This window comes from Pelobates fuscus, chromosome 7 (genome assembly GCF_036172605.1).
Source record: "Pelobates fuscus isolate aPelFus1 chromosome 7, aPelFus1.pri, whole genome shotgun sequence".
Classification (NCBI taxonomy): Eukaryota; Metazoa; Chordata; class Amphibia; order Anura; family Pelobatidae; genus Pelobates; species Pelobates fuscus.
Genome location: NC_086323.1, coordinates 180,776,399 through 180,801,296, shown reverse-complemented (window position 1 = coordinate 180,801,296; position 24,898 = coordinate 180,776,399). Strand labels below are relative to the sequence as shown.

Here is a 24,898-nt window from a genome sequence, read left to right as displayed (position 1 = left end):
AATGTATTTCTTAAGGTAGTGAATTTTATATTATAGTGCTAGATAGTAGACTTGATTCTGTAATACTCCAAATATTGACCATTACTGGTGAATATATATATTTTTATATATATATATATATATCTATATATATATATATCTATATATATATATATATATATATATATACACACATACCTTGTGAGGGGTGCACTGTGTGTGTGTGTGTGTGTGTGTGTAGGGTGCTCTGTGTCAGAAATGCTCTGCGTGAGGGGTGATGTGTGTTTGTGAGCCTATATATTGGGGGTTTGTGGGCGTATATATTGGGGGGGTGGGGGGGATAGGTTGAGGACTTCTTTTCCTAGGTTGAGGACTTCTTGTGCAGGTGTTGTGTGATGCAAAGTATTCTAATAGAGAATCATGGAGCACAGCCATTGGTGCACAGTCTAGCTGAAATAGAGGAAGCAAGGAGAAAGCAAAGAGGGGAAATCACACAGAGGAGGTGCAGACAATCTCAGAGTAAAGATTATAAGAGGTACTTCCATTTTTCACCTTTACCTCCACCTCTCTCATTGCTTAAAGCTATCTTTCTTTCTGCATACCTCCTCCTGATGACAACATTTTTATTACTTCCATCCCCACTCTATTCATCCCATGCACTTGTCACATACATATACACCCTTTCTCCACCAACTCATTCTAAAGCCTCCAAACACCAGCTCTTACCCCATACATAAAAATTCTGCTCCCAGCTGTTCTCCTTTCTATACTTTTGCCAATGCAAACTGGAGATGTCTCCCAAAAACTCTGGCCCCCCCTCTACTCACCTACTTCATACTAACATCAGAAACCGCACCAATCAGATACCCATTATGAGTAACTCTCTTTCTATGTCCATCTTTCGCATTGCCCTCTGGAATGCACACTCTGTGCAACATTGCTAAATCAAGTGATATCCTCCTTAACTTATTCATCTCACATAACCTAAATAAACTGGCATTAACTGAAACATGGCTCTATCCCACTGACACTGCTACCCATGCTTCATTATCCCTTGGCACTCTTTAGTTAACTCACATCCCAAGACAATTTGATAGTAAGGGTGGCAGAGAAGTTACTGCTTTACCCCACTACTTCTTAAAACCACTACCTCCACCCCACTTTGTCCTCATTTCAAGTCCATCAGTTTATCTCTTTAGACCCATTACTGCAAACATTGCTGTTGTTTACGTCCCGCAGGCTCCCTCCCTCTTATCCATTTTGCTGCCTGGCTTGCCAACTTTATTTTATGTAAAATCCCATCCCTAACTCTTCAGGACATCAACATCCCAATTAACTGTTGCGGTCACCGGCCCGCCGAGCCTCACGGTCGTGCCCGACCGGCACGACCGCTCCGACTACACGAGCTTACCTGCTCGTCGGCGAGCCGGGAACCGCGCACATAGTTCTTCCGGGCATCGCGCCCAGATCCAAGATGGCGCCGACCGCGTGGTCGCGTCTATTGATAGCCCCGCCCCCGAGAATTATACCAACGTGTGCGTGACGTCACGACGTCAACGCACACGCACGTTTTGGGGTCAGAGGTCGCCCTCTGACCAATCATAGCCTAGAGAGGGGTATTTAAACCCCTAGCTTTCCCCATTACTTTGCCATGTCGTGGTTTCAGTTTCCTGGTTTCCTGAAATTGCTATTCTCGTGTTTCTGATTTCCTGGTATCCTGATCCTTGGCGTTTCCCTGGTTATTCTGATCTCTGGTTTCCCTGACTTGGCTTGTTTAATCGGTATTGAGTATTTTCTGGCTTCCTTGACCTCGGCTTTCCCTTTGACCATTCTCTGTCTCTAGCGTATTAGTCCGGCCATTCTAAGGACCGGTTTACGCTCTTTCCTATTATTTTCCTTTTCTTCCTTATGTATATGTTTACATAGTTTCTGCGTGCTGGACCACATTACTAGTCGTGACATTACGACATGGCCATGGATCCTGCAGAACTATGCAAGCATATGATCGCATGTGAGAGTAGGGTGGAGGATATGGACCACAGGTTAGACCAATTTGCCCAGGCATTTCAGACCTTGCTCCAGAGGACTGCCTATTTAGAGGTCCCTCCGGTACCACATGTGGTTCCGCCACCTGTAGTGGTTCCCGTACCACATAAACCACCGTCCATAACCTTGTCACCGCCCCCCCGCTATGGAGGTGATTCTAAGGAATTCAGAGGTTTTTTAAACCAAATTGAATACCACTTTGAGGCCTCCCCAGGTTCATTTCCAACAGATAGATCAAAAATAGGCTATCTGATGAACCAATTAACTGGAAAAGCTTTGACCTGGGCTAACCCCTTATGGGAAAGTGGTGACGCAGTAGCCCGTGATTACAATACTTTTCTTACGGCCTTTAAAGCTACATTTGAACCTAAAGGCAGGGAGAAGAACGCTGCCAAAGCCCTTATGCGAATCAAGCAAGGCAGTCGTTCTGTAGCCGATTATGCTATAGAGTTCAGGACATTAGCGTCTGAGGTTGATTGGACCAATAGCGGTCTGGTGGCTGCTTTCTCTGAAGGTTTAGCTGAGAATATACACGATGAGACTGCAGCTAGAGACCTTCCGGTTAGTCTTAACGAGTTTATTGCCTACATGATAGACATTGACAACCGGCTCAGAGAGAGAGAGAAAAACAAACAACGTAACAGACGCTCTAATTTGTCCATAGCCCCTCGTTTCTCTAACCCAGTGGTGAGTAGCCAAACGCCTCTTCCAGAACCTGAACCCATGCAATTGGGTAGTGCTAAACTCACTGAGGCAGAGAGACAACACAGACGTAACGAGGGGTTATGTATGTATTGTGGCAAGAAGGGGCATCTAAGGTCGACATGCCCGGTTCGGCCGGAAAACTTGCACACCTAAGGCACGTACGGGGACCGACCTTAGGTGTGATGTATATGTCCCCTAAATTGACTAAGAACCGTTTCCTTATCAAAGTAACCTTATCTTTCGAGAACACTACTGTTCAATGTGAGGCTATGATTGACTCTGGGGCAGCGGAGAATTTCCTAGACAAAGAATTCTCTGCAACACATCTCCTGCCCTTAAGACATAAAGAGAAACCTATAGCAGTCGAGGCCATTGATGGGAGGCCTCTTACCCAGCCTTTCATCACACACGAAACTCTGCCAATCACTGTTTCAGTGGGTGTTCTCCATTCTGAAGAAATGACCTTTCAAATTATCTCTTCACCTACAGTTCCGATAATACTCGGTTTCCCTTGGCTCCTTAAACACAATCCACGTTTGGATTGGATTGAAGGAGAGATTGTGAGTTGGGGTGAGAGATGCAAAGGTGTCTGCTTTAAACAAATCCCACAACCTATTGGCACCATTAATGTTCCTGTTACACCTCCCTTGACCACACAAATTCCACAACAGTATATGGATTTGAAAGAGGTATTTAACAAGGTCCAGTCAGAAGGGTTACCTCCTCATAGACCTTATGACTGTACTATAAATTTATTACCAGGGACTATGCCTCCCAAGGGAGGAATCTATGCCTTGTCCCCCCAGGAAAATCTTTGTTTAGAGGAATACATTAAGGAGGCTCTCAGAAAGGGTCATATCCGTAGGTCCTCCTCACCAGCCGGGGCTGGATTCTTCTTTGTCTCTAAAAAAGAAGGAGACCTACGCCCTTGTATTGATTATAGGGGTTTGAATAGGATTACCATTAAAAACGCCTACCCTATTCCCCTTATATCAGAGCTATTTGACAGATTGAAGGGAGCTCGAGTCTTTACCAAGCTCGATCTCCGAAGTGCATACAATCTAGTCAGGATTAAGGACGGTCACGAATGGAAGACCGCATTTAACACCAGAATGGGACATTACGAATACCTGGTTATGCCGTTTGGATTATGTAACGCTCCAGCGGTATTCCAGGATTTTATTAACGATGTCCTAAGAGAGTACCTTCACATGTTCGTTCTAGTGTATTTGGACGACATTCTCATCTATTCCCCAGACCTAGAGACACATCACGAACATGTGAGAATTGTACTGAAAACCCTGTTACAAAACGGCCTTTACTGTAAACTGGAGAAATGCCAGTTTGACCAAACGGAGATACAATTCCTTGGATACGTTATATCTCCGTCTGGTTTCCAGATGGATCCTCGTAAACTGGAGGCAGTCTTACAGTGGCCATTACCCAAGGGCCTTAAAGCTACTCAACGCTTTATAGGTTTTGCAAATTACTACCGCAAATTCATAAGGGGATTTTCCTCCGTGATTTCCCCTATAACCAATTTAACAAAAAAAGGAACAAATTGTATATATTGGGGACGCTAAGAGACTGTCCTCTCGTCAGGCTAGGTGGTCATTGTTCCTCTCCCGATTCAATTTCGTAATTACGTACCGGCCTGGTACTAAAAACACCAAGGCAGATGCACTTTCTCGGCAGTTTGAGACAGATGAAGTACCAGAACAGGAGATATATCCTATTGTACCTCCTGAATGCCTCATTGCCACTACTGTTTCCGAAGTGTCTTCTCCACTCTTCTGTGCCATAATAGCAGATCAAACTCAGGCACCTGTGGGAAAACCTCCGGACAAACTGTATGTGTCACCTCAGTTTCGAAAGAAGGTACTAGATTTGTTCCATGACAACCTCACAGCGGGCCATCCTGGAGTCCATAAAACTCTCTCAGCCGTCTCCAGGAGATTTTGGTGGCCTGCTCTTAGAAACGATATCAAAGATTATGTTGGGGCATGTCAAATATGTGCAGTTTCTAAAGTTCCTCCTAGGTCACCTCCTGGACTGTTACAACCACTGCCCATACCTAGTGCTCCATGGACCCACTTGGCCATGGATTTCATTGTGGATCTACCCAGTTCAAACAGGTTTAATACAGTCCTTATGGTTATTGATAGATTCACGAAGATGGCACATTTCGTCCCACTTAAGAAATTACCATCTGCTCAAGATCTTGTTCAAATATTCTTGAGAGAGATCTTTCGGTTGCACGGTGTACCCAAAAACATAGTATCTGACAGAGGTACCCAGTTTGTTTCTAGGTTTTGGCGTTCCTTTTGCAAACAATTGGGCGTCGAACTCTCCTTTTCATCAGCATATCACCCTCAAACAAATGGAGCAGCAGAGAGGGCGAATCAGTCTTTAGAAGCCTATTTACGTTGCTTTATAAATGCCAATCAATCTAACTGGTATGAGCTCTTACCCATGGCTGAGTTCGCCAGAAACAACGCCACTCATGAATCTTCTAATCACAGTCCATTCTTTGTTAATCAGGGTTATCACCCCGCTGTTTTACCTTCTGCATTCTCAGACACAGAAATCCCCGCTTTGGACACCCGTTTAGAATCGATTCATGATACCTGGGATTCCGTCCATTCAGCTCTGCAAAAAGCCTCATTCCGAGCAAAGGTCCAAGCTGACAAGAAACGGGGCGCTAATCCTGTCTATCTTCCAGGTGACAGGGTGTGGCTCTCCACGAGACATATCAAGCTTAAGGTCCCATCCATGAAATTTGCCCCTCGGTACATTGGTCCCTTTCGAGTTACCCAACGTATTAATCCAGTGACCTATTCTTTGGCACTACCGGCTCATATGAGAATAGCGAATACTTTCCATGTGTCTCTGCTCAAGCCCCTTACTTGCAATCGCTACACCAGGGTATCCACTCCTCCTCCGCCCTTGGTAGTGGGTGATCAAGAAGAATACGAAGTCCATTCTATCATGGACTCCAAATTATCCAGAGGTGTCTTGTCCTATCTCGTTGACTGGAAGGGTTATGGTCCCGAGGAACGTTGTTGGGTTCCTGCTGACCGGGTCCATGCGCCCCGTCTTATCCGGTCGTTTCACAACCGCTTTCCTCTTAAGCCGGGTCCTTCCCGCCCGGTGCGCGGTCTTCGAGTGGGGGGTACTGTTGCGGTCACCGGCCCGCCGAGCCTCACGGTCGTGCCCGACCGGCACGACCGCTCCGACTACACGAGCTTACCTGCTCGTCGGCGAGCCGGGAACCGCGCACATAGTTCTTCCGGGCATCGCGCCCAGATCCAAGATGGCGCCGACCGCGTGGTCGCGTCTATTGATAGCCCCGCCCCCGAGAATTATACCAACGTGTGCGTGACGTCACGACGTCAACGCACACGCACGTTTTGGGGTCAGAGGTCGCCCTCTGACCAATCATAGCCTAGAGAGGGGTATTTAAACCCCTAGCTTTCCCCATTACTTTGCCATGTCGTGGTTTCAGTTTCCTGGTTTCCTGAAATTGCTATTCTCGTGTTTCTGATTTCCTGGTATCCTGATCCTTGGCGTTTCCCTGGTTATTCTGATCTCTGGTTTCCCTGACTTGGCTTGTTTAATCGGTATTGAGTATTTTCTGGCTTCCTTGACCTCGGCTTTCCCTTTGACCATTCTCTGTCTCTAGCGTATTAGTCCGGCCATTCTAAGGACCGGTTTACGCTCTTTCCTATTATTTTCCTTTTCTTACTTATGTATATGTTTACATAGTTTCTGCGTGCTGGACCACATTACTAGTCGTGACATTAACCCACCTTTTGCCTCAGTCACCTCAAAACGTCCTTCAATAACTTCCTACGTCAGGCTATGTATTATGATAATTAAAACCAGAATAAAATATATAATGATTAGATAAATTCATTACAGTAACATATTTAGATTAATGCACACTAAATTAAACATCCCAACAGATGTGCTTGTGCAGTGGTATTAAAATATTAGTAAAGTACAATATACATAAATCACTAACAATAACAAACCAAAAAGGAGTAAGTTAATTTATCATGTGGGATGTATGCCATTAGTCTGGGGATGTAGAGTGCCTATGTGTGTATGCTGAGAATGTAGTGTGAGTGCTTGGGATGTAGTGTGTCTGTATGTGTGCCAGTGATGTAGCGTGCCTATGTGTGTATATTGGGGATGTAGCGTGTCTGTGCGTGTGTGTTCGGGATGTAGCATGTCTGTGTGTGTGCTAGGGATGTAGCACGTCTTTGTGTATGCTGTCGATGTAGTGTGTCTGTGTGTGTGCTGGGGAGGTAGTATATCTGTGTGTGTATGCTTGGGATGTATTGTGTGTCTGTGTATGCTGGGGATGTAGCGTGTGTGCTGGGGATGTAGAGTGTCTGTGTGTGTGTGTGCTAGGGATGTAGTGTGTGTCTGTGTGTGTATGCTGGGGGTGTAGTGTGTGTGTGTTCGTGCGCTAGGTATGTAGCATGTCTGTGCTGGGCATATAGCGTGTCTGTGTGCGTATGCTGGAAATGTAATGTGTCTGTGTGTGTGAGCGCTGGGGATGTAGTGTGTTTTTGTATGTACTGGGGATGTAGTGTATGTGCTGCTGATGTATGTGTTTGTATGTGTGCTAGGAGTGTGGTGTGTGCTGGGGATGTGCTGTGTGTGTGCTAGAAGTGTGGTGTGTGTGCTGGGGATTTAGTGTCTGCTGGGATTGCAATTTTTGTGTCCTGCACACTGTGTGCATTGAAACTAATAATTACTTCCCTTTCTGTATCTGCAGTGCGGTGGATCCTAGCTGAAGTAGAGTCTGAATTCACTCCTTGCAGCTCCGTTCCTCTTGTTTTCACTGTTGCTGGCTCAGTCCAACTCCTGTATTTCTGCATGTCCTGCCACCTGTGCTGGCTATTTGGCAATAATAGCACACATAGCCAGACACAAAAAGGAATTATGTTGCTCCCGGAGACCAGCCCATAGCAACAGCCCTGCCGCAAATTGTTGTAAGCAGAGCTAGTAATCTCGGATTGCCGGATCTTCAGTGGTAAATTTACTTACAGAAATTTGCAGCAGGGCTGTTGCTGTGGGCTGGCCCCTGGGAAGACAAGCTGATCGGGGAAGACTGGGCTTTCCTGGCACTTTGACAGGGGTGGTAAAATGAAGACTCTGTCAAAGTGTCGCCTGGAGCCATGGTACCAGTGGGACCTATGGAAGGGCTGGCCTTGGCAATTACACAGACACACAGATACAAACACTGCCACACATGCAAATATAGATGCATACACAGATACACAGAAATACAAATGCACACACTGACAAACACACAGATACAACAGACATAAAAACATGCACACTGACGCACAGACATATAGATACACAAACTCACATACACATATACATATACAGACTGACACATACCCACACTGACCCACACACAAATACACAGACATACAGATATGCACACTGACACAAGGATACACAGATACACATACATTCAGATACACACTGACACACACACACACACACAGAGTTACAAACACTACATACATACTGACACCCAAAACACACATACCTTTTGGATGGCTTCTGCTGCCTGGGGCTGGTGGGAGTTGAGGGCTATCTCATCTCCCCTCCCACGCAGCTTGGTTACAGCTGGGAGGAAATGTACGTCTCACTTTCTCCCAGCACTGTGGTCAGGTTAGAAAGGACAGGTCGTGCTATTGTGCACTGCAGCATACGACCAGGCCCCTCACTGCACGTTATCTCATGGGCCACCCGATGGACCTGCTCATATTGCAGTCCTCAGCCCATGTGGGGCGGTTGCACCCCCATCCTTACCAGGATTTTTATCGTGTACCCCCTGGGGCACTGAATTGTACCCATGCGGGTACACGTACCACGGGTTGGGAACGCTTGAGTTAAGGAAATAATTTCTCCCCTGTTGATCCTCTCTCTCTCTCAACCAGACTATTTCTATGCCTCTCCAACCCTTCAGGCCATCTCCCTAGCTTCAGAACAGGACGTGTCTGCGCTTCTGCTTTCCTCTCTCCCCAATATTTGTTAGATTGCTCATATTCCACTTCACCTTATCAGATCTCTCTCCCCTTGTCTTGTGCTATCCTTAACGCAATTGCTTGTTTGCTTTCTTCTGGCACTTTTCTTAAACATGATACTTTTGTACCCATCCTAAAAAAGCATCTTCGTCCATCTTCCTCTTCTAACTTCCACCCATATCTCTGCTAATTTTCTCCTCAAAGTTTCTGCAATGACATGCCTTTACTGTCTGACACGCTAACCTAACTCCTACTTTCCCTTTCACCCTTTTCAATCTGGCTTTCACTCCCTTCTTTCTTTTGAGACTGCTCTGACTAAAGTGACTAATGATCTTATTGCAACTAAATCCAATAATAATACTTCTCTAATAACACTTCTCCCCTCATCCTGTCTCAGAACACAATACTCTTTCTTATGTCCTCTTTTATTTTCTTTTATTTGGCCTCTCTTGGAAAAACATACTTCTAATTATTTACTAATTCATAGGTACGCCCCTTCTGGGTCACTCTGCTGTTGACCTTCTCCTTTTTACTGGTGGTAGATAACTTCTTGTTGGCAGCTGCACTCCTTTGGAAAACCTGCCTACTCAGATCAAACTGTCACCTAGTCTTCAATAATTTAAAAAGTCCCTCAAAACCCATCTCTTTAGAATAGCCTATGGCCTCCCACGGTAAGTGTTATTTCACAAACCTCTCTCTCATTCCCACCTCTATTGTACGCTCGTTTGGGTGGGTCCTCATCAATCTACTGTTCATGTACCAATTTGTAATTGTGTCATTTAATGTTAAATGTCCTCCTTTATAAAATTGTAAAGTGCTGCAGAATAAGTTGGCATAATATAAATGCCAATAACAAAAATAATAACAACAACAATAGTAGTGAGTACCCACAACACATTCACCATTAGTAGAAAAAGATCTTTGTTACCTGCAGTCAATAAGCTAACTAAACTAGATACAAAAGAGGAAAGATTAGTACCACTACTGATGCAGTGATCTGTCTCTGAAACATGCAAAATTGCCACCTTCATGTCAGTTATTTTGTTCATCTTTAATTAAACTGTCTGTCTTTTATTTTACATTAAAATAGTATGAATTTTAATTTGGTCTGAAAATGTGGTCTCAGAATCAGAAATCTTCTATTTAGCATGTTACTGACAGACAAAATATGTTTTTCTCTCTCTTACTTGCCTGCCATTTACAGGCCACGTACGTGTAATGTCACTCACATAACAGGATGCTTCACAACCACCATCCAACAGCACCATTTCTCCTGGCTGAAATAGAAAAAAATAAACAAAACAAAAACAACTAAATATCATGGAGTATAAAACAAGGTACTTTCTTTTCTTGCTTTCATTCTTTTGAGTGGTATTATGCACATATACAGATGACTAATTCCTGTAGATAAGGACAAGCTATTCAAAGTCCAGCGATCAACAATTAAATTTTTTTTTCAATAAAAAAATATATCCTACATAAGTCTCAAATGCTTTGTGGCCATTTAAATATCAGTGAAAAATACATATATATATATATATATATATATATATATATATATACAGTGGGACCTCGGTTTACGAATTTAATGCGTTCTCCGGGATGTTTCGTATTGCGAAAAATTCGTAAACCGAAACACGGTTTCCCATAGGAATGCATTGAAAACCAATTAATTTGTTCCGGAGGTGAGAAAAAAGTCAAATAAAGTATTTCATCTGTTCAAAACTCTTTATAAAGTGCACTTTAACCCCTTAAGGACACATGACATGTGTGACATGTCAAGATTCCCTTTTATTCCAGAAGTTTGGTCCTTAAGGGGTTAAAGGCATAAATACTGTACAGGGACATGATTAATCAAACAATAACATTTCAAACATTCAACTTTATGTTTTAAAACATCACACATCAACACACAGTAAAAGGCATGCAAACAACTAAGCTCAGCTCCCTACCTTTCCACTTCTTGAGATGCACCAAAAAGGCTCCAAAACCTGCTGCAAATGGCTCCAAAAGGCTCCAAAACTTGCTGCAAAGTGCTCCAAAAGGCTCCACAATTTGCTGCAAATGGCTCCAAAAGGCTCCACAACTTGCTGCAAATGGCTCCAAAAGGCTCCACAACTTGCTGCAAATGGCTCCAAAAGGCTCCACAACTTGCTGCAAATGGCTTCAAAAGCCTCCACAACTTGCTGCAAGTGGCTTCAAAAGCTTCCACAACTTGCTGAACATGGCTCCAAAAGGCTCCACAAGGCTCCACAACTTGCTGCAAATGGCTCCAACACCTCCACACTACACACTCATGTCCTACCCACACTTCAGTATGCAGGGGGCGGAGCTATAAACAGGGACACTTGTTTCGTATTGTGAAAAAAATACGTAAACCGAGGCATTTTTTTAAATGAATTTTTATACGTAAACCGAATTTTTCGTTTACCGAGGCATTCGTTAACCGAGGTTCCACTGTATATATATATATATAAAAAATATATATGTGCAGAAGAACTGTGACAAACACAAAAACCCACTCATGTTGATTTAGATCAAAGCAAACTTTGATTAATTGTCTATCTACTCCTTCTAAATTGATTGTGCACATGTCTTCTGGAAGTAAATCACTTGGGCTTTATTGCAGGGGGTGCAATTCCCTTTTAAAGCTGAAATATGTCATGTACTGAGTCACAGTTAACATAAAGTATACATTCATCAATTGGTTAACAGTCTAAGGGGTCTTGTCTAAACCCACCCTACTGGGCGTGACCCCAGCATCATCACATGACATTTCTTTGTATCCCAGCCGGTTTTCCAGCTCCATTTTACTACACGTGGCATGTTTCTATAGAGCTTTTAGTTGCACAAAGGAAGTGGGGGAGGAGTTAGTAAAGGAAGCTGTTCCTTTAACATAGAAATTTGTTACACGAGGCTTGCTCGATGGGAAGGGGGGAGGGTAGCGGGATGGGAGGAATTTACAGAGGAAATAGTTACTGAGCACACGGGGGGAGGGGGGGGGAGGGGAAGGGAAGCTTTTGATCTAGCAGCCAGTGAACACAGATGCACAGAATAAATAGGCATTTTATCCATAACAATGTATGTATACTCCTTCTATACACTCAACAGAAAATTATAAAAACTAAATCTAAATAAATAGATATTTACTGTGAAAGACAGCAGTATATCAAGGTATATACCCAGAAAACAAGAAAGAAAAATACAGAACATAGTGTATTCTGTTTTGTGACCATTTAAATATCAGTGAACAATACATATATAAAAAAATAATATATGTGCAGAAGAATTGTGACAAACACAAAAACACACTCATGTGGGGTGGGGGGGAATCTCATCAGGCTTCAAGTCACTATGGTTTCCAAAGAATCTTACTATTTTGCAATAAATACTCACTTTTCCCAGCGAGTAAGACACATGGCACAAACTCTACCACAACCGGCTGTCTATGTCTATACTATACTAGGTGTTTATTTTAATCGTAAGTATCATTGATTTATCACGCTGAAGCAACTCAGTGGGTCACATATCGTGGCAGTAAGTAGTTACTTTCTAAGATCCTGATCCCCAGTTCACATAATCTGTTACCTTGATATTTTACTCATGTTGTTTTCCATGCATAGCTAGCCTACCACTGTACTTACAAGCATGCATGCCTACAGCTAGGACATGAAAGCCTGACGAGTTATAAATAATAGAATTGATCAACTTGTGGACTGCCGTTGGGGCACCTCAAGCATGTTATACACTTTTTTGCACAGCAAAAATATAAAACAAAAAAAAACAAAAACACACTCATGTATGTATACTCCTATACACTCAACAGAAAATGGTTAAAAAAAAAAAAATCCAAATAAATAGATATTTACTCTGAAAGACAGCAGTATATCAAGGAAACAAGAAAAAAAATACAGTATATTCTGATTAAAAAGTGAATGTAGTGCAAAAGTAATAAATGTGCACATTCACAATTTTCAGAGGCTGTTCCATCTGGCTGTAAATACAGCAGCAGTTGCTGATGATGTTCCACCAGACGACCGAAGGACTTAGAATTGACAATAGTGTAGATGGAAACAGGACAGCATACCAAATGTAGACATAAAGATAAACTCTCCCACAGAATCCAGCTCCATATATAGCAGCTCTGCGTTACTAGGAGTAACCCTCCTTTGCTGTAGACTGGAGCAGTAGACAGAGGGCTTTTTAAAGTGTAAAAATATTTAAATTATAAAAACAATTGTAAACAATTCGAACAAATATGACATCTCCCAAAACGCTGAGTACCAACATAGGAACCTCATAGACACCAACTGCGGCTGTATTCACAGCCAGGTTCAATTGGCTCTGAAAAGTGGTAGTGTGCATTTATTACTTTTTCACTATATTCACTTGTTAAAGAAATATACTCCATGTTCTGTATAGCGCTTTCCCCCCCACCCCCTTCTATTCTGGGTATATACCATGATGTACTGCTTTTCTTCAAAGTAACCCTACAGTGTGATTCACAAACATGCTTTTATCTTATACATATTTTGAGTAGCTATATTTGGAAAATATTTTCAACATATTTACAACAGCCCACTCATTTACTAAAATCATACATGGTTTGCTTTCATGCAGAGATTAAAGTAAACCTTATCCTACAGAGAAAAACTTGCACTAAACACTGACCTTAATTATTTGATTGTTTTTTATATAGTGCAGGGTATTGGCTCTGTTCCCTCCAGCCACCACAGGTGGGTATGCAAGAATATTAGCACCTCTGGAACGGCACTCAAATTCAAACTGTAGGGATAAACATTATTAAACTCAGAACAATATAAAAGAGAAATGACCTATTCATATTACCGTAAGTACATACATATAAATTGCACACTGATAGTCTATCATTATAACAATTTTAGAAACTGGTATAACCAGCTTATACACAAATGCCAACTTTATTTATCTACAAAAGTGCATATTCAATAATCTATTTGTTGCACAGTTATACCAATCACTGTATCATTCAAAGAAAAACAAGTTACCTGCGCTCTCTCCTTAATCCCTATGTATTTTTAAACAAATGGAGGTTTTTTAGTTATATATAGTTACAATGCACCCGCCCATCCCATGTGTTCCCTATTAAGGGTTAACAATATATAGGGGTGTATATCAAAAATACCCCTTTCTGTCTTAGTAGAGATTTTTGCCAGAGGCTCAAGGAAGCAAGGTGAATGGTTAGAATTAGGACCCACCTAGGGGTGTCTGCCTTGACGTGGCAGGCTGGCTCATCCTCTTATGGCCATTGGAGGTAACTAAAAAACCTCAAGTTGTTTAAAAATACATAGGGATTAAGGAGAGAGCACAGGTAACTTATTTTTCTTTGGTTTTTACTATATATTGGGGCAGATGTGTACTGTAGTCATTGCAGCCGCCCAGTGATGGGAGTGAGCGCAGGACTTGTCTTTCTGCATTTGTATCCATTTTTTGTATCACTTGTTACAATGCAGCCGCCCATCCCATGTGTTCCCTGTTAAGACCTGCAGTGGTTATGGTACTGCGGTCTTCTATTCCTTTCCCAACAGCTGAGCATAAGTGATTATAGCTGCAGCAGGGAGTAGAGGAATAGTGTAGATGAATGCAGCTTCCAAGACGATTCTCCACAGCAAATAGAATATTCCCCAAACATGAGCCTAGACTTCATGAAGGGTGTAACAGGAATGATCTTTATTGAAAACACACTGGCTTTTATGAGAAATCCTCCTGCAAGAGGACCTCCCACAGCAAACAAAGACATTAACCAATCATCATACAGTTTATTCAGTAATACACGCCTTCCCTCTGCCTGGGAGATATTGAGATAAGTTAAGGAATAAATCAATTATCTCCAGGCAGAGGGCACACAATTTCCCCAAAAGTTAGAACACCCCTTTCCCCACAAGGTATCCCCACAAATTACATATCCCCTGATAGCCCCGATCTGGGGGACAAATATATCCAAATTTCACCCAGATCGGTTCAGGGGTTCTTAAAACGTATGGAATTCATGTTGTACCGACCACACACAAGGCTCCTGCCCAAAATAGTTCAACAAATTCAGCGTGTGAGGTCGGTCAATTGAGAAAAGGGTAAAAAACGAACAAAGTACCAAATGGATCCTCCTGGCTCATAGGAGTGATTGCTCCCCTTGTCTGTTCGAACAAAACTACCGAATGGCGGTCTTCTGGCTGTTTGGTAAGGTAGAGAAGCCGGCGTTCGGTAGTTTCAGCGGTTGTTCGTGAGGACGAGTGTCCGATTTTAGTTCCAGACACTCGACGACCAAGTCCCGCTGACTCCCCTCGTGCGAACAAGATGGCCGCCGTTTTTTTATTCCACATGGCGTTCGGCTATACGAACAGCAGCCGCCCAGGGAACACTTATTAGTCGGTTCTTTTGAACTTAATGAGCCAGGAGGGTGGTCGGTGTTCGCTAGTTTCAAACTACCGAACCAATATTCAATATTCATTCAGTGAATGTGGAAAACAAACGAATAAAGAAGAAAATGTTAAGTAAAAGTAAATTTTCTTCACATTCCCTATTAAGGGTTAATCAGGGCCGTCTTTAAGGAGGGGCAAAAGGGGCAGCTGCCCCGGGCCCAGTTACTCCTGGGGGCCCTAAGGCAGCTGCCCCATGGGCCCCCTGCAGCACCTGAGGTAATCAGGAGACACGACCCTTTAATACTGCTCTGTAATATGGGGCTGGCTGACTACATACTCACAACTAGCCCCCTTACACACTGCCCTGTGAATCTCTTTCTTCCCCATGGCATGCTGGGAGGAAGTGAGGTCAGACCCTGTAAGAACAGATCACTTCCTTCTCAGTGCCGCTGGGGAGGAGGCACACTTCACACAGAGGATGCAAGCATTGTGGGGGAGAGGGACTGGGGCAGCTGAATGCATGCTCCTATCAGCCTGGGCCAGCAAGCTCCCAATGGACCCCAGGGAAGCCATCCTTCTCAACCCAAAAGGTAAGGAGACAGGAGGGTGGCTAAATATTGTTTTTGTTTGTTTTGCCAATTTCTGATTTCACTTGTATTCATCAGACATTACAAAAACTCATGTGTTGGTGTTTGTAATGTAACACACTGGGGATAACTACATGTTAAAAACCTAGAAGAACCTGACAGTTCCCTATTAAATATAAATAAAAAAAAAATATTTATTTTTAAATATTATTGCATAAAGTGTTATCAAAGGCTGTACACCATTTCCAAATGTCACTTTTGCCAAATTATGGACCAGGGTATGTAAGAACAGAGTTGAGACATTATATTGGCCAAGGTTACTGGGAGTTGCTGTCCAGGAGCTGCTAGAGGGCAGAGATTAATATATGTAAATGTACACACATATATGTGTGTGTGTATCTGGCTGTGTTTGTGTCGGTGTGTGTATTTGGCTGTGTTTGTCTGTGTGTCAGTGTATCTGCGTGTATTTGTACTTGTGTGTCAGTGTGTACCTGTGTGTGTGTATGTATATATTGGTGTATGATAATGCATACATCCCAGCATTTTAATGCCAACACTGCACACAAATACACTCCAACATTCCATTGCTAACACAGTACACATATACACCCCTGCATTTATACCTTTGTGTGTGTGTGTCTGTGTTTGTGTGTAAATACCTGTGTCAGTGTGTGTGTGTGTGTGTGTATATGTATCTCTGTGTGTGGATGTGCCAATGTGTATATGTGTGTGTGTGAAAGTGCTTGTATCTGTTTGTCAAAGGGTGTGTATCTGAGTGTCTGTGTGTGTGTATATGCCAGTGCTTGCATGTGTCAAGGTGTGAGCATGTGTCATTGTGTTTATGTGTGTATCTGCGTGTTAATGTGTACGTGTATATGTGTTAATATGTATGTGCATACATCCCAGAAATCACACAACATGCAAACAGACCCCTGCAAACACAAACATTACATACAGACACACCAGTTTGCTGAAACACCAATACTACACACAAATTGAATAACGCATTTAAAAAACAACACTACATCCAAACACCTCCTTACATACAAACACATCCCTGTATTAACCCGTTCCCACCGTTACGGCGTTCCATGCCGTCCCCATTATAATGGGCTTTAAAGCCGTTGCGGCGGCATGGAACGCCGTAACGGCTTTGAGTCCCAGGAGGTAAGTTATACTTACCTCCGCCGCGATCCTCTTCTGCGGGGCTGCCTGAGAGCCCAGGCAGCCCTCCCACGGCAAATGAGGCCCCCGGGGGCAATGTGATCGCTCTCAAAGAGCGATCACATGGCCCCCTATAGCTGGCTATGGATCTGCCAGCAGGGGGACTGTCTAAAATATCAGACAGTCCCCCTGCTGGTAAGAAAGTATAAAAAAATAAATTAAACATGTTAAAAAATAAATAGAAAATATTTTTATATATATATAATATGTATATATATTATATATATAATATATATACATATTATATATATGTAACGTCATACAAAGTGTATTTTAATACTAATATAAGTATATATATTAGCATTAAAATACACTTAGAATGATGTTACATATATATAATATGTATATATATTATATATATAATAGATGTACATATATATTATATATATATATATATATATATATAAAAAAAAAAAATGTCCTGACGAAAGCTTGAGGGGATCAAGCTGAAACGTTGACACCTTTGATGTTTTAGTGAGTAAAATAAAAGTTACATTTTATCAAGTCCCTGGAGTGCTATCTTTGAATCTTCCGTTATATATATATATATATATACGTATAATTAAAATAATAAATAAATAAAATAATAAAATAAATAAATAAAATATTGAAACAAAATTTAATATAAATTATATATTCATATGTAATTTCATTCTAACTGTATTTTGTTATTAATATATATATATTGGTAACAAAATACACTTAGAATGACATTCTATATATATCTATCTATATAGAAAATACAAATAACCGCAAATATATATATATATATATATATAGATAAATACATATAATTACATAAAAGATTACATTAGTATACACGTAGAATTTAAATACATATATATGTATATATATTAAAATTCTACATGTATATTTAAGTAATCTTTTAACATAATTATGTGATTTGATTAATTAAAATTTGATTGACCTGCCTGACAACACAGGGAGAAAGTGCAGAGAATTTAATTCGCAAGCACTATATTTGACCCTGTAATTCTCCACGACACCATAAAACCTGTACATAGGGGGTACTGTTCTACTCGGGAGACTTCGCTGAACTCAAATATTAGTGTTTCAAACTGGTAAATTGTATTACAACGATGATATTTTAAGTAAAAGTGACGTTTTTTGCATTTTTTACAAACGAACGGCACTTTTATGGACTATATTATTGTTGTAATATGTTTTACTGTTTTAAAACACTAATATTTGTGTTTAGTGAAGTCTCCCGAGAATAACAGTACCCCCCATGTACAGGTTTTATGGTGTTTTGGAAAGTTAGAGAGTCACATATAAGGCTTGCGTTTCATTTTTTTCACATTGAAATTTGCTAGATTGGTTATGTTGCCTTTGAGAGCGTATGGTAGCCCAGGAATGAGAATTACCCCCATGATGGCATACCATTTGCAAAAGTAGACAACCCGAGGTATTGCAAGTGGGGTATGTCCAGTCTTTCTTAGTAGCCACTTAGTCACAAACACTGGCCAAATATTCTTTTTTTGCTTTTTTCACACAAAAACAAATATGAACGCTAACTTTGGCCAGTGTTTGTGACTAAGTGGCTACTAAAAAAGACTAAACATACCTCACTTTCAATACCTTGGGTTGTCTACTTTTTCAAATGGTATGCCATTATGGGGGTAATTCTCATTCCTGGGCTACCACACCGTCTCAAAGGTAACATTACTAATCTGGCAAATTTCAATTTGAAAATGGAACGTTCTATATTTGACCCTGTAACTTTCCAAAACACCATAAAACCTGTTAATGGGGGGTACTGTTGTACTCGTGAGACATCGCTGATTATAAATATGTGCATTTTGTTGCAGTAAAACCTAACAGTATTATGACATTTACAGCTAAAATGTGAGGCGGAACTACACATTTTTAAAAAATAAATACATTTCTCACAGTTTTTTTTATTTTATTCATAATAAATTATATTCCATATATGAATAGTTAATGGTAAATTAAAGCCCTGTTTCTCCTGAACAAAATTATATATAATAAGTGTGGGTGCATATAATATGAAAGAGGGGAACTACGGGTGAACAGACATATAGCGCAAATTCCAGTTTTTGTTTACGTTTTGTTTTGATCAGAACGTGCACTATTGACTCCGTCCTGAAGGGGTTAAAACGTTAAAATTATATACAAACACCAACTCTACACACAAAAGTACACCTGCATTTAAAAGCCAACACTACAGACAATCACACACCCCTGCATTCAAACGGAAACACTACACACAAGTACACCACTGCATTGCAATGGTTATAGTACATACAAATACACACCTAAATGCACACATACACTGTATAAAAAACATGCTTACATTCAATTGCACAAACACTGCTTCCAAATACAACCCTGCAAGGATGGTAGATCCCCAGCTGGCATAGCATCGCAGGAGTTGTATGACAGATGGGGATCTATCTTTTCTTTACTCCTGTGCTACAGGGGAGGCCTACAATTTTTTTTGCACCAGGGCACTCTCTACATTAGTTTTGCTGCTGGGTTGCGGTGGAGGAAGTGATTGCATGCCCAGGGGGCCCAAGCAAATGCTTGCCCAGGGACCAATCAATATTAAAGACGGCCCTGGGGTTAATAATATATAGGGGTGTATATAAAAAATACCCCTTTCTGTTTCAGTAGAGATTTTTGCCAGAGGCTCAAAGAAGCAAGGTGAATGGTTAGAATTAGGACACACCTAGGGGGGGGGGGGGGGTGGCGACGGCAGGTGGGCTCATCCTCTCATGGCCATTGAAGGTAACTAAAAAAAATCCATTTGTTTAAAAATACATAGGGATTAAGGAGAGAGCGCAGGTAACTTGTTTTTCTTTGGTTTTTACTATATATTGGGGCTGATGTGTACTGTAGTCATTGCAGCCGCCCAGTGATGGGAGTGAGCGCAGGACTTGTCTTTCTGCATTTGAATCACTGTATCATTAACATAAATCAAGTTTGTAAGCATAAGTCCAACCCACATGCTGAAAGTAATTATGATTTCACCTTGGCATATATGAAAGCTTCATCAACAGGAGCCTTAGAAGAGTGCATAGTCTGTATAAATGCCTAATGGAGAAAAAAAAAACAACAACAACAATCAAGCATTTAAAAATCAGACTGCCAGTTCATTACGTTAAGATTGTTAAAGTTTAACCCCTTAAGGACACATGACATGTGTGACATGTCATGATTCCAGTGGCGTACATACCAGGGTCGCAGGGGTCGCGGCTACGACCGGGCCCGGCCCACCAGGGGGCCCGGCCGCCCCTGCGACCTGGTTTGTACCCACAGGGCCAGCCTCTTTTGCTGGGGGGCCCAGGAGCCGGCCACCTCCGGGCCCCCCGAGGCTGGCCCTGCTGTCACCCGGCTGGCGGGCGCGCGAGGGAGCACTGTCCCCTGGGTGCTCCCTCTTCAGCTCCCTCGCGCGCCGCACTGAAACCGGAGCCGGAAGATGACGTCATCTTCCGGCTCCGGTTTCAGTACGCGGCGCGCGAGGGAGCTGAAGAGGGAGCACTCAGGGGACAGTGCTCCCTCGCGCGCCCGCCAGCCGGGTGACCAGCAACACCACTGGACCCCAGGGAATCCCCCCAGCTCTCACACAGGTAAGGAGGCTGGGGGGATTAAATAAAAAAAAAAAAAACACAGAAAAAACGTGTGTGTGTGTTAGTGAGAGTGGTAGTGAGTGTGTTAGTGAGTGTGTTAGTGAGTGTGTTAGTGAGTGTGTTAGTGAGTGTGTTAGTGAGAGTGGTAGTGAGAGTGTTAGTGAGAGTGTTAATGTGAGTGTGTTAGTGAGTGTGTTAATGTGAGTGTGTTAGTGTTAGTGAGTGTGTTAGTGTTAGTTTGTGTTAGTGTGTGTGTGTGTTAGTGAGAGAGTGTGTTAGTGTTAATGTGAGTGTGTTAGTGTTAATGTGAGTGTGTTCGTGTTAGTTAGTGAGTGTGTTAATGTGAATGTGTTAGTGTTAGTGAGTGTGTTAATGTGAGTGTGTTAGTGAGTGTTAGTGAGTGAGTGTGTTAGTGTTAGTGAGTGTGTTAGTGTTAGTTTGTGTTAGTGTGTGAGAGTGTGAGTGTGTTAGTGAGTGTGTTAGTGTGAGTGATTGTTTTAGTGAGTGTGTGAGTGATTGTGTGAGTGATTGTGTGAGTGTGTTAGTGTTAGTGAGTGTGTTAGTGTGTGTTAGTGAGTGTGTTAGTGTTAGTGAGTGTGTTAGTGTGTGTTAGTGAGTGTGTTAGTGTTAGTGAGTGTGTTAGTGTTAGTGAGTGAGTGTGTTAGTGAGTGAGTGTGTTAGTGAGTGAGTGTGTTAGTGAGTGAGTGTGTTAGTGAGTGAGTGTTAGTGAGTGAGTGTGTTAGTGAGTGTGTGTTAGTGAGTGTGTTAGTGTGAGTGATTGTGTTAGTGAGTGTGTTGGTTTTAGAGTGTGTTAGTGTTAGTGTGTGCGTCTGTTACTGAGTATGTTTGTGTGCGTCTGTCACTGAGTGTGTGTCTGTCAGTAAATGTGTGCATCTGTTCATGAGAGTGTGTGTGTGTGTGTGTCTAAAGCACTTACCTTTCTCCAGCGCCGGGCTCCCTTGGCGCTGGGGATCTCTCCGTCCCGATCCGCCTCTCGGCTCCGAATGCACATGCGTGGCAAGAGCCACGCGCGCATTCAAACCGCCCATATAGGAAAGCATTACTCAATGCTTTCCTATGGACGTTCAGCGTCTTCTCACTGTGATTTTCACAGTGAGAATCGCAGAAAATCCTCTAGCGGCTGTCAATGAGACAGCCACTAGAGATGGATTAACCCTCAGTGAAACATAGCAGTTTCTCTGAAACTGCTGTTTTCAGCTGCAGGGTTAAAACTAGAGAGACCTGGCACCCAGACCACTTCATTGAGCTGATTTGATCTGGGTGTCTGTAGTGGTCCTTTAAGTGTATGTGTTTATGCATGCACTGGCGTACACTGGCGCGCAGAGTAAGCGCGGGGGGGGGCCACAGATCAGTTTTCGCACCGGGGCCCCATGGGTTGTGTGTACGCCACTGCATGATTCCCTTTTATTCCAGAAGTTTGGTCCTTAAGGGGTTAAACCCTTCACTCCAGATACTGCATATATTCTTGCTAACAGTGTGTGAGAAATGTGGTAGTACTTCTTCTATGTTAAAGTAACACTCCCAGCACTATGCATATTAAAAAGTGTGAGGATGATCACAATCTTTCATGACATGCAGGGTTATTCCCTAAACTCCAAATGCACCCAAGTCTTGGAGGAGTGTGGAAGCTGGCCTCCTGCCTACCGACTATGGTCCAGATCTGAGACCCCTTTTAGGAGTTAACCTGCCCAGCCTCCCTAAGCAACTTTGCCTTGGTGCCCCTGGTTTGGCACTTTACCTTCTCTGGAATTGAACTTAGCTGCAACCGCTATGGAACTAATTTTGGCATGAGGTGACTTTGCGGTTCCTGGACAACTTGGTCCAGGGTTTTATTTTTATTTTTGTTTTTTTGAATTCTTTATTTTGTGGGTACTGCATCATCATAATATTGTCACATGTATTTGGAAATATAACGCAGGAATAACATAAGTCATAAACAGATTTTAATACAAACAGGAGAACAACCCAATTTTAGTTTTTTTATGAGCTGTTCAGCCCACTGTCGCTCGGTCTAAGGGGGGAATCAAGCTAGGCTGATGTGACAAAATGCCTTTTGTCACCGGATTTTTAGGTGACAAGCTGCCCTTTTCCCCTGGCTGTTGGAGGAGCCTGATTGCCAGCCTCCTGCCTCGTGACTATGGCCTGGGTTGTATGGCCCTTTCCAAACATTATTTGGGCTAATGGATTTTTATTATCCTGCTGCTGGCCCTTTAAGAACCATCTGGGGACATACTGTGACTTTTGGGAACAATGCCCCTTTAACCCCTTAAGGACCAAACTTCTGGAATAAAAGGGAATCATGACATGTCACACATGTCATGTGTCCTTAAGGGGTTAAGACTATGGCCCCTGGAAGATATTACCTGTTAAAGACTATTTTAGCAGATTGGATTTTAAAAGACTTGCTGCCCCTTTAAATTGTATTGGAGCTGTTCTGCAGCTTTAAATTGGCACTTCGGATGCAGCCGAAGTGCCGAAGTAGTCGAAGTGGCCGCCACGTGTTGGTTTGTCGAATGGCCATCTTTGTTCATTCGAACGAGGTCAGCGGTATGTGTAGCCAAATCCATGGAACTGAAATCAGGTACACATTTCAACGAACACCGCTGACCCTTACCTTCTCCTACACAGAATTTTCAGCTGCAGAGACTAAGTCCTGTTCAGCAATTCGAACACACGTCCAAATGGGACTTAATTCTTCTGTCATAAAGGACTTCCACCTAACTTTTTATGTACTGGGGGGATTTGTCTGATTTTTGGTTATGTTTATATTTAAATTATGTAAAGTATGCTGATTCTGAATATGTATGTTTTATGTGAATATGATGCATATTTTTAAAGTTACAGTGTATGTATAAAGTATTTTTCCTGCCTGTGATAAATTACATTAACCCATTGTGTTCAGTAATTATATAACATGCAGAGGGGAGGGATTGTGTGTTTGTGCTGGGTGTGTTTTACGGGATGTCCCCTTGCATGGGGACTTGCATAAAAGCCAGTGTGTGGTCATTAAAAGTTCTGATCATCTTGTACCTTCATGAAGTTTCGGCTCATGTTTGGGGGATTGGAGAACTACACTCTGGGGATTGCTATAATTACTATACTCCCCAGGGTATAATCACTAAGCTCTGCTAAGAGCTTGTTCCTGTTCCTGCTCTCTGGAATTCGGAGAGGTTGACCACCTGGAAGCTGGACCCTGGTCTTGGGTCCAGAGTGGGTGGAGACGGCCAGACCCCAACCAAGCTGCGGCGGTTTGTGGGGTTTGCAGTGGTTATGGTGTCAGGCAGAGTGATTGGAGTCCTCGGAAAGCACTAGGAGCATCCGTCAGCGGAAAGTACCCGGTCGGGGTGCCAGCGGTTCTGTTACAGCTGAGTAGTGCGCTGCTGCATTTACAGTAGACATTGGGCACCTCTGGGCATATAGTTAGCTGGTAAGGATCCTTCTATAGCCTGCCTCTGTGTTGGCTTAGTGCCATAGCAGGATGGGAGAGGAGCCTGGGTCACTTGCTGAGTGTGCGGAGAAATGCCTATGGTAAGCCAAAACAAGGGTTGCCTAGCACACTCCAAAGTGAGGGGGGGGGGGGAGGGGGAAACTGAACATGGTAAACTTATTGGCAGCATACTGAGCCAGTGGGGTTGTTGCAAAATTATAGGGAACATTGAGAACTCTTACTAACTGCAACAGATAGAGAGAAGGGGAACATGCTCATCTAAAGCGTTACCAGGTAGGTAATGCAGCTGCTTTCGGGGTCGCTCCTCTGGGCACAAAGGGGGTAATTTCTGCGACAGTCCAAGTTGGACAGGGTGCTTCCTGTGCAGTCAGTGTTGGTAGGCCAAATGACAGAAGGAAGGTCGGTATCTCAGAGGCGTGCTTTATCCACCTGTAGTTGGTGTGGGCCCCACTTGTAAGGAATGGTTTGTTCGCGGAATAGCTGGGTAACCTGCCGGAAAGACTTCCTCCACAATATGGTGTGTCTCGAGAAGTCTCTGTAAAACGACAATTGCACTCCTTCAAATGGCACTGTGGTGGAGCCTCTTGCGGCCCCCATAAGTATACCCCAGTCAAAGTCTCGTACAAATTTGATTAGCACGTCATTAGTTCCCTCTCGGGGTGGTGTATTTGCCCTGGTGAGCCTGAAGCATGTATCAATCAACACCTGCTTGGCTTGTCGCGGCATCAATAAGGTGGCTATAGGCCTCCGGCAAAAATGTGGCAATTCGGTGTCATAGACCGTCTGTGGTACACCCCGGACTCTCAGGTTCCTTGCCTTGTTTTTA

At 42.7% G+C, this 24,898-nt stretch overlaps 1 protein-coding gene across 2 annotated transcripts in view; it reads right to left on the bottom strand.

The window, feature by feature from the left end:
* Nucleotides 1-24,898, bottom strand: part of XPNPEP3 (X-prolyl aminopeptidase 3) — a 342,416-nt gene that overhangs the window by 157,901 nt on the left and 159,617 nt on the right. The window contains exons 5-7 of one of the 2 annotated variants that reach the window (XM_063427589.1): nucleotides 20,005-20,067; nucleotides 13,455-13,568; nucleotides 10,013-10,060 (exon numbers count right to left, since the gene is read on the bottom strand). In XM_063427589.1, the coding sequence (XP_063283659.1) occupies nucleotides 10,013-10,060; nucleotides 13,455-13,568; nucleotides 20,005-20,067 (225 nt within the window). Of the gene's footprint in view, nucleotides 1-9,974; nucleotides 10,061-13,454; nucleotides 13,569-20,004; nucleotides 20,068-24,898 lie in introns of both variants that reach the window. The other variant, XM_063427587.1, reaches the window with a different exon arrangement.